The 17606-nt window shown below is 34.6% G+C and overlaps 1 protein-coding gene across 2 annotated transcripts; it reads left to right on the top strand.

The window, feature by feature from the left end:
* Positions 1-3330: 3330 nt before the first annotated feature.
* On the top strand, positions 3331-17084 carry LOC122822049 (nuclear GTPase SLIP-GC-like). 2 transcript variants are annotated; one of them, XM_044100409.1, is made up of 24 exons: positions 3331-3366; positions 4625-4630; positions 4729-4810; positions 5801-5913; positions 6109-6153; positions 6269-6307; positions 7296-7320; positions 7439-7522; positions 8013-8106; positions 10107-10323; positions 10416-10640; positions 11681-11884; positions 11966-12141; positions 12373-12463; positions 13094-13181; positions 13293-13414; positions 14041-14217; positions 14297-14451; positions 14595-14712; positions 14833-14941; positions 15033-15166; positions 15927-16008; positions 16100-16181; positions 16272-17084. In XM_044100409.1, the coding sequence occupies exons 3-23, from the start codon at positions 4744-4746 to the stop codon at positions 16162-16164; spliced, it is 2430 nt and encodes an 809-aa protein (XP_043956344.1). In that variant the 5' UTR covers positions 3331-3366; positions 4625-4630; positions 4729-4743; the 3' UTR covers positions 16165-16181; positions 16272-17084. The 2 variants fall into 2 exon arrangements, with proteins under 2 accessions (XP_043956344.1, XP_043956343.1); XM_044100408.1 differs by lacking the exon at positions 3331-3366 and having other exon boundaries at positions 4292-4630.
* The last annotated feature ends 522 nt before the right edge of the window (positions 17085-17606 follow it).

The raw sequence follows: 17606 nt of genomic DNA, 5'->3' as shown, positions 1-17606 counted from the left end.
CTATGTCTGCATCTAACGACAAGGGAGGGGATCCGGGAAACAGGAGGATGTGGTGCTTTCATGCAGCAGGAGAGGGGCTTTCCCTCATGCTGTCATCTCTGAATGAACCTGAAGAGTGAAGCTACAGCACACAGCAACCCAGAAGCCTCTTCATTCAGAAGATCCACTGCAGTTCATTAAACAACATTTCTGCCTTTTACGGCCTGATAGGAGTCGAAGAACTTTAAGAATGTATTTTTTTTCCTCCTCCTGAAAGTTTGACCAGCTGGATTTGGTTACCAGGTCGCAACAAGAGATGCCATCTAATTTATTTGGATTCTACAGGAAGCCTCTTGGGTTATTCTCATCTTCTTAGTTTATTAAAGCATCATTCCATGGATGCCTCAGTCAAACGCTGGCATCCTCCACTGTATCCCTTCCAAACAGATCCCAGAACCTCTTATGCTGTTCTTGGATCTAAATACGTTCAGCTAATCAAAGCGCTCTACACTCAGCCAAGATTTGTATTTCCTCCAGTTGCCACGTACAAATCTCAACCAAGACATGCTTCTTGGCTGAATGCGGTGTTTACCTGGTGCAAGAAGACAGATACAGTCGTGCAAATGTCTGCTTACACACACACATGGCCGTTTGGTTCTGTATCCCCATGGTAACAGTCCAAAGACACGATACCTTCTCAAGACTCTTATCTTTATTCATACTAACTCAGCTTAAAACCCAAGACCTTTTCCCAAACTTAAAGTCACTTTCAATTGTGGTTGAAAGTGACTTTAAGCACATTGGACAGACATTTGGTTCTTACTAGTTGTTATTCTATGTGACATGCATCACCTTTGGAAAAGATGGATAAGATGAAACGCTGTTGAACTGTCACTGAAAACACAGAAGAGGAATATCGAGGAAAAGAAAGAAACAAAAAGAACACAGTGTACATGTTTTCTTTCTTACTAAATTAATTTTTATTCCTATATTTCTTTAGGTCACTGTTTGTTCATAAATGTTTTTTAACAAACTTCGAAGGCCTTCACAGAACAGCGGTATTTATTCTGAGATTTCAAACTTCATTTACTCATTAGATTATGTTTGAAGACAATTGGTTTCACTTTATTTCAGAGGATTAGAGTAAATGGGCCTAGTCAAACCCCAGCTGGTGGTTGCAGATGGCCACTCACACTATGGCAGATTCTGATGGATATTCCCTCCTGTTGAAGCAGAGTTTGTATTTTGGAGTTTGTTTTGATGGAAAACAATTTAATCTTCTTGAATAGTGAACAAAGCTTGACTGCATTGGAATGAATTTAGCTGACTTTGAGCATGTCTGTATAAAATACCATTTTGATAATATGATAATTTCCTGTACTGTAGAAGAACATGAGTAAAAATATTAAAGTTTGTAGTTGCAATGGGGAAAAATGCAAACAAATTCAGGCATTTCTATAAGTATTTTAAAGAATCCCTTTTAAAACATCTCCTTCTATTTGTGCACCCAGAGATTTAAACTGTAATACAGTACTCAAATTGTTTATATACTGACATGAACAATGGCTTAATTCAATCACAGTAGCTCAGAAAAGCAGTGCTGCTTGTGTTACTTTGATTAATATTCAGGTGACGATAGCCAGAGCAGAATTACTTAAGATTTGGGAAGGATAAGATGAGAGTAATTTAATTGGTAAATTAAATCATTGAGATAAAAATCAACATTAAATTTAGGTTTGGTTTCTTATTGCTTACAGCAGTTCTTAATAAGTCATGCTCTGAAAATGACCTTTGCTGAGGGAGTCCAGTAGAAAAGCAAGCACATACACACATGGACTGAGCTGAACAAACAGCAAACACTGTTTAAATTCAGCATACAGCATTTTTTTTATTCCACTTGTACTTTCTGTTTATCATAACTTAACTTTTATGGATTTCCAGCATCGCCTTGGTCCCCAGTGACTTTGGGTGAAGGTGGTCTCTGATGTTTTTCTCTCCTTTCCAATGTTTGAGAATTAACCTGACAACAGGAAAATACCATCTCTGCTCAGCAAACTACAAATATAGTCCATGGAAATGCAGGGAAATGAGGTAAAATGAGGTAAACAGGTGGCACATAGAGGAGCTCTTGTGTTGCAGGAGCATGACACACCTGGGTGGCTGCTGCTGAGTCAGCTCCTCATCACAATCTGGCTTGGCTGAGTGTCTGCCTTGGGGGACCTGGTCTTGAAGGAGCCATTGTCTGGCTGGTTCTGAGGAGGTGTGCTGTTCCGCATTGGTTGTGTACGGCTGTCACCGCCGAGCAGGTTCACGGAAAGGTCTGGTCAGCTGGGCTCGGTCAGTAAGGACAGGTGAACAGAGGCACTCATACGCAGAGTCACACTCAAGTTTCAGTGTGTCGGCCTCGGTAAAGTCAGTGCTGATGAATACAGCTGGCCTGTGAGGTTGACAGCATCAGACTGAAACTAATAAGAGGTAAATAAAATATAAAATCAAGATCAAATGCAATCTTTGATTTCAAAATCTGTGTGTGAAGTTATGAACAGTGATGTTATAAAATTAAAAATTTCTATGATGTTCTCTTGAGGTTAATGAGTCTGTAAGCAAATAAATAAGTAAGTACCTCATAATAAATGTTGATGTCAGTGTAGAGTTATGACAAGAAATTTATGCAGGTGAATACATGACAAACATTGCTCTTTACGTGAATAATCTTGTTCTATTCTTAATACATGTCAGTAACTTTGAGTTCGATTCCTGCCTCCAGTCAGTGCTAACATTAACATGGAACAATCTCCTGTAAAACATAAATAGAAAAGTTTTAATGATTTATTTTAAACCACGACATGATAAACATGTTCTAAACTCCTCCAGATCTGCAGAGACAGTGATGCTCTGTTTGTGCATTAACAGGTGATGTCACTTTAGGTGAAAAGAAAAACAAATATTGGTCAATCTATTTCTTCTTCTTTAGTATCTTTTTCTTTTGTTTAATAATTAAAATGTTGATAATAACTCACCTAACTTGTGAAAAACTAAACGTGGTTGGTCAGTTTCTCAAGTCAGCTGTTGATTACTGCTGCCCCCTGGTGTACAGAGTAAAAAAAAAGTGGATGGAGCGATGTCCTGCTTGTGTTAACGGCCCAGTAAATAGACTGCTGCATTGTTGTGTTCATGGGGTGAATCTGGCAATACAAATCTAGGTGTTCTGGTCATATTGGTGCCACTGTTTATTACAAAGGTATAGTCGGAGATTAAAACATACATCTAACATTTGGACAGCTTCTATTTTTCTATTCTTGCAGAAACACTTAACATAAGGTACAGTACTGGAAAAGTTTTTTTTGAGAAAGTTGCTGCTGTATCACAACATCTCCACCAGATGGGGTAAGTAATGTTCGAGCAAATCTTGAAAATTATGTCATTTTCATCCTGACATTGTGTTAATCAGATACACTCCAAACAAAATACATTAAAGAGCCTAGCTGTAATGTTACAGGAGGGTACCTATGCAAGACACTACAGCTAGATCAATTACTGCTTCAAATTCAAGTAATTAAAATGAAAAAAAAAAAATGCTTGATACATGTTATTTTATTTAAAAGAGATTCAAAACCACAAATTTCACCCTGTACTTTCTTGATTGCACGAAGAAGGGATTTTTGAATGTTAACAAGGCAAATATAAAATTAGCAGAAGCAAACAACATCCTGAACAACTTCATTCAAATACTTGTCCTTTATAAAGCATTTTTATGTAAGGTACAGTGTAAAAGAGGATGTCAAAAATATTTTTGTAAATGGAGGAAACAATGCACCACTCAAAATAGTTTAGTTGAGTTACCTTATAAATGGTAAATGGACTGAACTTATGGTATGATCATTTTCTTTCATCTAGGCATAAGGTAATTTTTCCAAAACTGATGAAAAAATTATTCACATTTTGGCTGCTAAACACATACCATCTAATGATTTCCCAAAATTAAAAATCATTAGATGTTATGTGCCATGGCATAAATGCTCAGTTGATGTTCCTGTTTTGCTTTGTTTTTCTGATTTGTTTTTCAAAACTCCAGCAGATGCAGACAAGAAAGAGAAAGTTAAATCTTTGAATAACACAATCTGTTTACATTCTTTGTATTGTTTACTCTCTTGTTTAAGTAAGTGATAGATATTATATTATGAAACATTTAGTTGCATGTATATAATTATATGCCAACTATTGCTCTGCAAACTGTTTCTTAAAGAAGTCATATGGAAGCACATTTCAAAGACGTTATGCAAATGATTAACTAGGAAAAAAGACAAGGAAAGCAAAACTTATGCTTACAAACTCTTAAAAACATTAAGAGATTAGTCATGGTATCTCTGTTGTAAAGAATAAGCACTCAGCTACACTTTCATATTATGAAGCCACTCCTCTCTAACGTTGTCCCTCCTTTTTTGTCAGAAGTATTATATTCCACAACTTCCTTCACCTCCATTCTCAGAAATAGTGAACGGCTTCTTAGTAAATAATCTGGTGAAATTCCCCTTCAATTTTTACATTGTTTTCAAAACTTGCTTTTTGCTGTCTTGTTTTTTCTCTTTTAAATTTTTTCTCACCTCTTTTTTGACCTAACTTCTTTTGGCTTCATCATTTTCAGTAACAGGTAAGACTTTTTCTTTTAAGTTGCCTTTTAGATGATTCTAACTACATAAAAAATGTTATGTAAAGCTGCTCAGTAAAACATTATGGTTTCTCTTGCAGTTTCTTGTTTACGTCATGGATGACTTTGTTTGCAAGATATTAAATGACTGGGGCCTAAGCGAGTGGATAGAAACATTTAGAGGTTAAGTATAGCATTTCTTTGCTGTAGTGTTTTGAGGAAATGTAAGATCTTTATGTTGCAAAAGAAGCTCAACCAACGTCAGTCCACTTAACCAGCTGTTATATAATTTTTTACGCATATAAATGTGGCACTAGCCGTCGTTGTTACAGGAAGTACTTTACACCTCATAATGCCCTGAAAGTAAAGGAAGACTCTGACATAAATGAGTTATTAAGCAAGACAATGCGATAATCACAGGAAAGTCAGCATGCAATACACCTCACCTAAAAAAGAAATCTTCAAGATTGCAAATAACTTCACGAGTTGCATCAACAGGGTCAGGTCTCCTAGACATAAAAGCTTATGGTTATGAATTGTAGATTATATAAAATACAGAGGGATCAGAAAAGGTAAAACAAAACATAGTTTTTTTTTTAGGGATACTAATAATTGTAGAATCAGTAATTTTGTAAAAATTTATTATTTCTTGGTGCATGATTTTCTGTTTCTATTCATTAAACATACTTTTATAAAGTTTTATAAACAAGTTCATTTCTTCCTTCAAAAAAATAAAAACTAAAAAATTGTGGACACATTAGTAGCATGTAAATGACTTTAAGTGTGGACATTGTGGACCATCTCAGAAGTGTTGCATCCTGGTTGCAAATTATGACATTGCTAACAATCTTAGTGTTGAATGTTACAGTCTTGTCAAAGATGTTACCACAACAACAATGGCCTTTGCTTTTAAATAGTCAATAAGATTCAGTGCAAATTTAAATGTGACCTTAGGCCCTGATGAAATCATTGACACACCCTTTTGGGAAAACAGAAGCATCCAATTTCAAATCAGACATTTCTGCAACTACTGATGTTGTAGGGACCAATTATGGTCTTTTTCGTTTTGAGTGAAAGACATTTTTATCCCCACTCTTTATGAAACATTTTTTCATCTTTAAAATTTTATTTTCATCACTTTTTGTTGACAAACTACATTTTTTTTCATTATAGAACAAGGTGTTGACAAGAAATATCTGCTCTGTCTTGAGGATCAAGACGTGGAAGAACTGATTTCCAAAGTGGGACCAAGAGCACATTTCAGAAAGAAACTGAGGCTGTTAAAGGTAATTTGCTACAGTAAATGACATGCATGTGCATCTTAACCACACCATTCACATCCCATGTAAATATATTGGATTGCACCCAAACCTTTACAAGGTGCTTATAAGTAACATTAAATATATCACCAGTCACAACACTGACTATAATATTATGGATTCTTGGACATTTGCAAATGACATCAATGTGCTTTTCTGCAGGAAGAACAAAACAGAAATGAAGACACATTGCCTTTATCTTTACCAGTAAGATCAACAGATTACGCTAAATGCTATTTACATTAATCAACAAAAACACAGAGTTGGATTGAAATTCTAACATTAATGTTTTATCCGTATATCACTACATTATTTAATTTAGGTTGAACAGGAGCAGAAAAACACAACTGTTCAGGCTGAGGTAAGTATGACAGTTTTGTCCTCAGCTAAATTTCAATTATCTATGTTGAATGGACAACTGGCTGTTTTACACAAAGTGGTTTGTATTTTATTTTAAATAACTTTTTAAAATAATTAATCTTTCATTAAGTTTTTAATTAAATATGTCATCCAGGGTCTTTGCACATCACACCAACTAAAGACAAGGAGCCTTATATCTTCTCCCCTGGAATGAGTGTAAACACACTACAATGTTCCTTAATATTCCTGCAGCCTAAACCACATGCTGTCACATCAGACACTCATTCCTCATAATTAAATGTGTCCAAGCCTTACACCAGTAGTTCTGACTGTCTTTGGAGGAAGATCCAATTTTTATTGGATCTTTTCATTGCATCACATGTGGCTCTGTTGACGGCGTTGCTTCTGATCAGCCTCAGGTTTAGAAATTTAACATAGATGGAAACGAGATTGGCTCAACTATCTTTTTTCAGCAAAAATAGAAGCAAAATGAAACGTCTATCTTTCCAGAATCTGCATAACTTGTAAGTGAAAGGTAATCTCAGTTGGCCAAAAAAATGAATGAAAGTGAATCATTTTACAGTAGTGTGAGCAAAAATTAAAACAACAATAAAAAAGTGTATTCCTCTGTTCACAGGAAACAAAATCATGTCACTCGTTTTATAATTTAATTTGCTTCTTTTTAAGTGCTTTGACCTAAGGGTTTGGCAGTTGTGAAACTATGAAAATAAAAATGCTGCATTATTAACTGAGAACAAAAGGACATTGAATATGAGTTGTTAAGATCACTTCTACCTTTTAGCTGTAATTATGATCACTGAAGCCTTTTAAAAACTTCAGAGATCTAGCTTTTAAAAGCTTTACTAGAAATACTAAATCACTCTTTACTGTCAACTAAATAATGATTTCTTTGCTACATTACAAAAGATAAAAAGTGTTTGTCCCATTACGTTATGCGAAAGCAGTTAAATAAATATGTTCATTCTCAGGTACAGCCATCCACAAGTGATGGAGGTGAGAATTACAGTTTCTTACATGTTTCTTACATACATGACTTATTGCAAAAATAAATACCAGTTAGAAATCCATTAAATAATTTTTCTCTTCTTTTTGTCTGAAAATACAAAAAAAGGAAAGAGAAAGCTGGATCTGGAGGAGTTTAACAGAAGAGAACCAACACCAAAACGGTTTCGCAGGATGTCAGCATCTTTGCCAGGTAATTCTTCATAAAAATGACAACAGGCAATTAAAAGAATAAAAGCTTGTCACAACCCAACTCACACTGCAGTAAAATTGAGTTAAAATTGAGTAACATTTTAAAGATCTCAGCTGCAAATTAAATTATTTTTGATGGATGATTTATAACTAGAATTATTTGTGATCATCAAAACATTAGAGATGTAGGTTGTTTAGAAACACATCTAATTCAAAGCAAAATAACAGAAACTTCAAAGCACAGGAATGTGAGCAAGTTCAGACAGAGACAGCAGGAACAGCATCTTGTTCAGATGATCGCATGCAGAACTCAGTGTTAAACTTCTCTCATCACACAGTTTATGATGCATTTGTTGTCAAAGCAATATTCAAAACTGTGTTTGGTTTATGATATGTATTATCACTGTGGACTATCAATGGAATGGGGCTCAAAATCATTCTCAATTTAGATTTGCAAATGTAATTTTTCTCTTTTTTCTTTTTAACAACAGAACTAAGAATACAGTCTGAGGTGAAGAAGGTAATGAAACAAGTTCTGGATAAACTACACAATAACGAAAACACAAAGCTGAATTCTTTCCTAAGGTGAGCACATCTGGTGTCTGCTTGAATAGTTTCTATGGTTTTTATTCAGGTTACCTTAATCTTTTGGGCTACTTCTATATGAGTTAAAACCAGAACAAGAGTGGGATCAGTCTATTGGCTGTCCCATACAAATTCAGTCATTATCTGTTCAAGTCTCTTCTCTCATCTGCACATGAATTGACCAGACGTCTCATGCATAAAAGAGCTTCCACACAAAAAATTGGCATATGGACAAATTTGGAAAAGTGTGGCACACAAAAAAGTTCAGATGTACAAAGCCGTGCATACGCGCATTCCTGCTCACCTTTCTTTTATAAATGCCAGTTTACAGGAAAAAGAGAACAGCTGCAATTCCGCCCTGTCGCCACCCATAAATACATCTGTGAGTTAGTATAAAAACCCGGAAGGCTGCCACTATGTGAAGCAATAACCATGGCAACGGTCCTTGCATGCAGTAGAAACAGTGTTTATAACAGTAATTATTATATATTTTATTGTGTTTTCAGGGCACATAAGGTCACCTCACAATAATACAAATAGTTTAAGTTCTGCGCGAAGCTAAATGCTAATAAACCATTGTCATCAGGTTCCAGCAGATCAATATGATCTCTGAACTTACGCTCCCTCCAAATGCTTCCATTGGTGATGTTCTCCATCAGAGTCAAAATGTTCCCCAAAAACACAGCACTCCTTCGCGCAACTACTTTTGTTTGTGTTATTGTCTACACGCCTTCATATCACATTAAAAACAATCAAACTTCACTTGTTTGCAGTTCTTTTGAGGACAAGCGTGGTTCAGTTTCATCGTAAACATCGTGTTCAATACTTCTTGGTCTAAAGAACAGTGAATGAAGGGAGATTTTAATGTATTTAGGTGAGCTCTGGTGCTTTGTAGTTTGTTACTGTCTACAAAAGAAAAAAAAAAAATTGTGTGGCTGCCACATATTTTCTTGGCAGGTAAAAAGTTTGCATATATTTATGCAAAATTTCCCAGCAGGTTCATTTTGACACATGCCGCATTGTGCAATAAGGGTACCGTACGCACACTTTATATGTGAGGCTCCAGATCATATCTAAAACACAATCTTCTCTCCCATCGCTTCCCCCTTGACTCCTCTTCTTTCTCTAGACAGGAAGTTTTGTTTTAACCTCTAAAATAAAAAAAGGACATTTGCCAACCAAATGATGTTCATATAGAAAGTTCTTGTGACTGTGTCTCTAGTAAAGACTGATTTTTTGCCAAATCACTTTAGGTAAATGTAGTAAATAAGGGGATTAACATATCTTAAGGAAATCTGGAGGCAAAAGAGGTAATTTGATCTGACCTCACTATATGATCACTGGATTGAAACACACATGGTATTGCTAAGTAATCAAGAAGTTTTAATATACAGAAAACTTTGAGTTTGAGAAACTAAAAGCATTTATGGCAAGAATCATACACTTCATTCAACTAAACCCCAACTCCTGAAGAATACAAACATATTCGTAATGTACAGGCTAAACTGCACTTTACAAACTAGAAGTTTGTAAAGAATTGTTCTTCTTCATGTTTTCTGGGAGTTTTAGTAAATTCTGAAGATGCTTCTGTTTTTCAATCCCCCTGATCCAGGCATGTGGGGAATACAGTTTACTATTGTAACGTTAACACCACAACAAATACTATCTGGAAATTTCTCAAGCTACGCTTTTGTTATTACCAAGCTATTGGCAGAGTCTCAGTCTTTATGTGATGTTGCTGTTGTTTCATATTTTCCCCCCGTTGTTGATGACTGTATTTTCTGTGTAATAATGGAACAAGTTCAATGCCTCCTCTTCCTAACTCAGTTTTCTGCGATGTGATCAAAATCTTTTCCAACCTCCTTGTATTTACAAAAGACTTCAGAAGTTAATATTCTCAGTTTCAGATCACTGTTACAATAAAATTTTAAATATAAATATACTCATTAATTAATATGTTTTAAAAGTTAATAAATCAGCACACCTTTATTTTTTCACAGGGATAAAATTAAGGATCTAGAGACAGACAGAAGAGAACTGGTTGGTGTTTTTGGTAAAACTGGAGCTGGAAAGACCAGTTTGATAAACGCTCTCATTGATGAGAGGAAACTTTTGCCGTCTGGAGATGTTGATGCATGTACTTCAGTCATGATTAAAGTGGAGGCAAACATGTGCAATAAAAAGTATGAGGCACATATTGAATTTATCACTAAAGAGGTAAAAGAACTACAGAAATATTCCCTCCTGTTTCACATGAACTGAAGAATCACAATGGAATAGAACTAATCAATCATTTTTTTTATGCCCAGGAATGGAAAGATGAGTTGTGGTCAGTGAGTCAGTTTCAAGAGAATACTGAAGATCAGAAAAAAGAGGATGAGGATGATGATTATCAGGATCTGGCTGAAAAGCTGTCTGCACTCTATGGAGAGGAATGGAAACAGAAATCTTCTAAACAACTAATGGACCCCAAATATTTCAAAAAAATACCACAATTTCTTCAATCCACAGTAAAGATACTGTCATGTGAAACAGTAAGTGTGAGATGGTGAATGAATTGTTGAAAGTGTTACTATGAAAAACCAGGACAGCCAAAATCAGGAATAATTGGAAATATATAAGTGGTTTCATTTAATCATTTATATGCCACAAATAATAAAGAAAGAGAATGGTATTTTAGTCATATTAAATTAAACCACTTGACAATGGCCACAAATGTTTTAGAAACTTACTAAACATGGAGAGAGGGTTTGCTAACAACAATGTGCAAGCTGAACATCTAGTGCCACTCATCCTCTTTAACTAAAACACCAGGGATATTATTTATAAAGTATTGTGTAGGATCCATTCTAAAAGTATACATGCGTATATAAATACCCGAAAGGTGTGTACATACATACCTGGCTGAACACATGACTCTTCAATCTTCCTTTCCAAATCACACCTAAAGCTAAATATCTGCCCAGAAGTTTCCATCTCCTGCTTTGCCAGCTACACACCCAGATTTATCCATAAATTGTTAATGCAAAGCAGCTCATATGTTTTTGTGTTTCAGTACTAATTTGTTGAATAAGTCAATGAATAATGTCAGTGTCTACAGTTCATATTTTTAAAGAAGTATATTTTAAATTACAGGCATTATCAGGAATTTCTGAAATATTTGAATGGTGAGAGGGCATAATAGCACTTTGCACCAATCTGTTTCTGGTTGAATAACCTAAATAACAGACTGAAAATAATAAATATCTTTCCTGTCTCATCTGTCTATTCAATAATTTAGAAGCAAAAAGGGATGTTGAATTAAAAATTTTGCTAATTTTACATATAGTTTTCAATTAAAATGTGATTATTTACAAATAATTAATTACAGACCCTGCGATTAACTCAATTAAAAATGTTAATTGAGCCCAACCACTAATTCCCATGTTATTTCTGGTTTTGCAAGCCTCCATTCTTCATAGAGAGGAACATTTCTCAATGAAACTTGTAAACTTGGTTTTGTAAATTAAACTAAACAAGCACTTTTGATTTAAAGTAAAATTTTCCATGTTTACCTTCTTTCCATTTCTCGCAGGCTAAAGAGCTATCTGCTAGACTGATTAAATACACAAGAACTGAAACAAATCATGGAGGAGAAGAAGGCATGAAAAGGTGGTATTGGCCTCTTGTGAAGTGTGTGACTGTCAAAGTGCCTCATGATTTTCCCCAGCACATCACTCTTGTGGACCTTCCTGGAAATGGAGACCGTAACAAGAGCAGAGACACAATGTGGAAAGGGGTAATGTACTGCTATATAAAGAAAAAAGAAACGTATCAACACATATTATTGATCACTATTATATCTTTATTGATGTTCCAGATTGTTGGAAACTGTTCTGCTGTGTGGATTGTAACTGAAATCAATCGAGCAGCATCAGAGAAAGAATCCTGGGAAATCTTGAATAATGTCAGCAGTCGCATAGGAAACGGTGGGGAGTGCAGATACATTCACTTTATCTGCACAAAATCTGATGATATTGAAGACTCTACTGATCAGTAAGTGAAATGAGGCAACAAAAGTGGGCAATACATCTAGTACTTAAGACATGTTCATAAAAATTAGTGATTGGAAAACTCAACAGGAGTCTCGTTCGCAAATCTTCATCCTCTTTCCACTAAACTCTATAAAAGTTGAATAAATAGGATTTGTGAAGGATCAGGATTCTGTGGAGATCAAATTTCTTCAGCTGAAGCAACTCTAAGGATCAATATCTCTTTTTCTATCAGCTCAGCTGACCTTCAGGCCGAAATCATCAGAAGAAACATTAAAGTAAAGGAAGCGGTTCGCAAAGAATTCAACAAGCTACACAAGATTAAGGTGAACTTTCAAGACAACTAAAATAAATACTGTCTATAGCTTTAAAATAAATAAGTAAATTCAGGTTTATTTGTATAGCACATTTCAAAGACAAGGCAGTTCAAAAAGCTTTACATCATAAAAACATCATACAGTCACCAATTTTGAAGCAAGTAATATATATAACATTTTGTCAAATGCCATTTTAAAATCATCTATCAACATGTTGGTCAATGTCTCTTTTATTATGGTTCAGAAGCAACTCTAAATAAGTAGGTTTTAAGTCTTGAATTAAAGCTGCTTCTCCCTGTTTAGTACTGGTTCTGGCTAGCAGAGTAAACAAAAGACTTGTTTTGTATTTTGGTGCCGTTCAATGATTTATAAGCTAACAACAGTATCTTGAAGCCTATTCTCTGAACTGCACGGGGCCAGTGTAAGGACTTTAGAAGTGAGGTGATGTGCTCTATCCTCCTGGTTTTAGTGAGAACGTGAACAGCCACATTCTGCAATGTTGCCTTTTTAGGCAGACCTGTGAAAACACTTGCAGTAATGAATGTGACTAAAGATAAATGTATAGAGGAGTTTCTCTAGATGTTGCTGGGATCTTAATTCTAGAAAATAAATTAAATCAACAAAATCTGTTTTACCTAGAAACACTTCAGTGATGACTCTTTCAAAGTGTACACAGTGAGCTCCAAAGAGTTTCTGAAACCAAAGGTTCTCGATCCAGAGAACACTGGTATGTTAAATCCCTAATTTCTCTGAATGCTTTGTTGGTAACTAAGATTCTCTCATCAATCTGGCTGTGCCACTGTTGAAATAAAAGTTAACAATGTTTTTTCTTTCACAGAAATCCCCGAGCTTCAAGATTTTTTGCAAAATCTCAATGACAGTCACTCAGAGACAGTGAACTATGTTTCTGGAGCTCATGGGATTCTCTCTTTGATTCATGGAGCCAGCTTGAAAAAACATGTGAGTTTCCTTAAACCTCCTAGTCTCTCCATAACCTTTCACCTCCACATCACTCTGATGTGACATCATCATTTCTTCACAGACTCTGACACCCAACTTCTTTGTCTCTCTCCTTTCTAAACATTACATTGGAAGTTTAAAGTTGAGTAGGCCATATAATCTACAGTATCTTCTGAAACACAAATTTTCTATCCATTTTCAGAGCCAGTTCACTTTTCATATGCAGTGCTCTTAATTGCCATTTTCTGCACGTCATTGGATTTTTTTCTTTATTTATGATTTTAATCATTGTGCAGCTCTCTCCAGGTACTCCGGCTTCCTCCCACAGTCAAAAAATATGACTATCAAGTTGATTGATCTCTCTAAACTCTCCTTAGGTGTTAGGGTGTGTATGCGTATGGTTGTTTGTCTCTCTGTGTTGGATGATGGATGGATTATTGTGCAGCATCATTTAAGATTTTGGGACGTTTTTGAATAACTTGCTTTTTTTTTTTTATTATTATTATTATTGAAACGAGTTTCAATAATAAAAATTAATAGAGTAATTAATAGATTAATTTTAATCTATTATAAACAGTTACCAGTTTTTACAAAAACATGTTCTGACAAGGAGTTGCCTTTTTCAGCCTGGAAAACACACAGAAGTATGTGAAAAGCTTGAGAGAAACATAGCCCTCCAACTTGATCGAGTCCAAAAAGCAATGGAAAGAACTTTCCAGGTTTTTGAGAAATGCCTGTGTGAAGGGGTTGAACGATCAAAAAGCTTATGTGAAAATAAGCTGAATAATGTTCTACGTCCTCGGGTATGTTACTTGGCAGTAACCATGGAGTTACGGTAATTAAAATTTTCTGTTGCGTCTGAAATAATGTCTTATTTTTAAGGGAAAGAGTGGTAGTAGTTATCACAGCACATTAAAGAGCGTTTTCAAAAATGGTGGAGTCCACAAACCCCAAAAGGGAAAACAAATAAACCTCAACATGAAACTCACTTCATTCCTGACTGACAGCATTGATGAGGAATTCAGGAAAACATTCCCGTAAGAACTTAATACGTATTAATATTATTGTTCAACTCTGATGAAAGTGTAACATTTGTAAATCCACAATTCAGGGGTTTATTAAAAGAAAATTATGATAAAGTACCATTTGTGAATGACTTTATTATACCAAAATGTTTCAGAAATGAACGAAAATGTGGATCATTTAATGGTGTCATTGACAAGTTTTCACTTGACACTGAAAGTCTGAAGGAAGAGTACAAAGATGTGGAACTGCAGCTGATTTTTCTCAAGACAGAGGTAAACGATAGAGAAAATATGGCTCTTTTCATTTAGCATTGCAACAATTTATCAGATTTTAATGAAAGCAATTTTTCTTTAGTTTTTACTGTAAAATTGCTTTTCTTAAATGTCTCATAGGAGGAAAAACTTAAGAAAAAGCTGAACAAAAGGATTAGATACCAAAAGAAAATAATGTACAACAGCCTGATAAAGACAATTGAGGAGACCATGCAAAAGTGCTACAAGAGTGAGAATTTCTATCAATACAAAAACTTTATTTTACAATAAAACATATTTAAAATGTTTCCTATCATTTGTGATTTATCTTTTTGTTGCAGCTGCAGCAGGATATTCAGGTCCTGGTATGCTGAAGAAAATGAAAAAAACTGTATCAAGACATGTTCATGAATCAAAGGACACCATGTTTGCAAAGGCTAAAAGTGTCATGTTGAACCACCTCCTGAGCTTAAGGGTTTGTCCTTATTTTAATATTGAAAAATAAAGCTACTTATTCAGAGCAAAATCCGAACTATCCATGTAACAGTTATATCAGAAACAAAGTCCTCCACAATTACTCGCACCCAATATGTTTCAACGGACTTGATAAGAAATGTATTCATGTGGCAATAATATTTTCAGAGTTCATGATGCCATGCACTCTAATAAGGTTCCCACAGTATTCAGTACAATAAAAAGGCCCACAGCATTAGAAATCTTGCGGCGTACCTACTAGTGGGCATGAGGTACATACTTTGTTGTACTTCACAGAAACCTGGAGTGTTTGCTGCTTGGAAAGCTCAATTTCTATATGAACAATTTACACAGTCAAAAACCTTAATGTGATTTTCTGGCAACAAATTTGTAGTAAAAGATCCTAGACAACATGTCTGACTAAAAGTTGAGCTTTTTCATAAGACCAGTGGCACTCTGTTAGATTATGGTATTGCACAAAATGAAGTGTATTAAAACTTTTAATAAATCGAGTTTATTAAAACTCTGTTTTGTGCAAAAATTATTTTAAATTATTTTAAAGAATCTAAAAGAATTTTCTTATTTCTTTAGATTCTTTAGCTAAAAGAATGTAAAAAGGAAATCTTTTGATTTTCCTCTGTAATTACTCATATATCAGAGTAATTGCAGAAGGTGTTGAATGTGTTGAATGTGTAAACAAGTTTGTCTTGAGTCCAGCTTCAGACTTCTATATAAAAATAAAGATTTTAATGTTAAATTAGGTGGAAATTTTGAAAACAATGAACCACACATTGAACAACTCCATGGACCTCTCCCTCAGGACATACGCTCCATCGATTCCAGGTAAAGCAAGATTTATTTGTGTTTGAAATGTGCCCTGAAAGACATTCTGTAAATATTTGATGCTACATCTCATCAAAAATTGCTTTCTTAGATGTTTCAACAGAGCTTGAAATGGTAAAGAAAATCTACAGTAAGCTTAATAACTGGTCAAATTAGGAAAGCTCATGAAAAGGGTAAAGTATTGAATTTTATTTTCAACAATGACTGCTATTGATCAATGGTATATATGATTTGATTAAAACATCTTCCTTTCAAATTAACAGCTCCTCTGAAGCCATGACAAGGATCACCATGAGGGAATCTTCTGCTCTGTCTTTATGTCATCCCAACAATTCTTCTCATTATGCTCATTTTGGGAGCATTTGACTGAGATATAGTCTCCATTAGCCGATCCTTTGCAGTTCTTACTTGTTTTTTGTAATCATTTCCAGGGTGGTACAGCAAGGTTTATTTCTATTTTAGCCAAATACTATGAATTAACCTAATCAGAAACTTACAGATTCCTGACATCATCAACCGAAACAACTTTGTCCAAGATAATTAATTTAAAACCATTTTATTATTATTACAACTTTCTGCATGTTTGTTAATCATTTCCTGTGAAATAATGTTTATATAGAAATCAATATTGTAATTAACGATTTCTATAAAACATTATTTAAAAAGTTAACAAAAAAGTCTCTTTTTTTTTACTTTGAAACACTTAAGACTTTTTGTAGCAAATGACTTCTGTTTGTTAAACTGGAGAAACATATCATAAGTGAAGCTTTAGATAAGACCGAACCTTATTACGGTATAATAAAGATAAAGAGTTTAAAGTGTTTCACAAACATTTATCAATGTTTTCTTTAATCCATGTAGAAATATTTAGTCAAGGTTTAGCTGGTCCAATTCAGGTTTTATGCATGTTTTACACAAAGCTAGTTTTAGCATGTCTGGTTTTTGTGTTTAACAAATAAAGACTTTTAATTATTTTCAAACTGTTAACTGTGTTAAAAATAGACAGTTTTGGCTGTACATGTTTTTACTTCTAGCAGTTTGTTGCTGTTGGTTAAAGTTGGAATAAATAATATGAATTGAATAGAGTTTTTTCGCACTGTATGATGGACACACACAAACAAGCCTTACTTCTCCCTAAGATAAAATCCATCTTTTGAAAACAAACCTAACAATAAAAGAAAGTGTCACACCTCTAATTATATGCTTAAACGTTGTATGTAGAAGTGTTTCCGGGTCAGTAATCATGAGCATTATGACTCATGACTCAAATCCACATGGTGCAAATCTTCACCATGTGGATTTGCAGCCTCATCCTCTCAGGGTTCAGAAGAAACTTTATAAATTTTAAATTGGGACAATTGATAAGATGGAGGTGTCACTAATAGATGTAGTGATTTTGGAAATATTTCCAATTTTGGAAATAGGCCCCTCACACTTGGAATGCAACATATAATATTAATATGGTTATTGCTATAATGAAGAGTTTTCTATACCGGAATATGGTGTAATTCTTCAGACTTTGTTTTGGGACCAGGGATGAGTCTTATTATGAAGTCATCTGGGTTTGTGTTGTCAGGAATAAAATACACAGCACACTT

This window comes from Gambusia affinis, linkage group LG19 (genome assembly GCF_019740435.1).
Source record: "Gambusia affinis linkage group LG19, SWU_Gaff_1.0, whole genome shotgun sequence".
Taxonomy (NCBI): Eukaryota; Metazoa; Chordata; class Actinopteri; order Cyprinodontiformes; family Poeciliidae; genus Gambusia; species Gambusia affinis.
The sequence above is the reverse complement of the archived record's forward strand: the minus strand, read 5'-3'. Positions and strand labels throughout refer to the sequence as shown.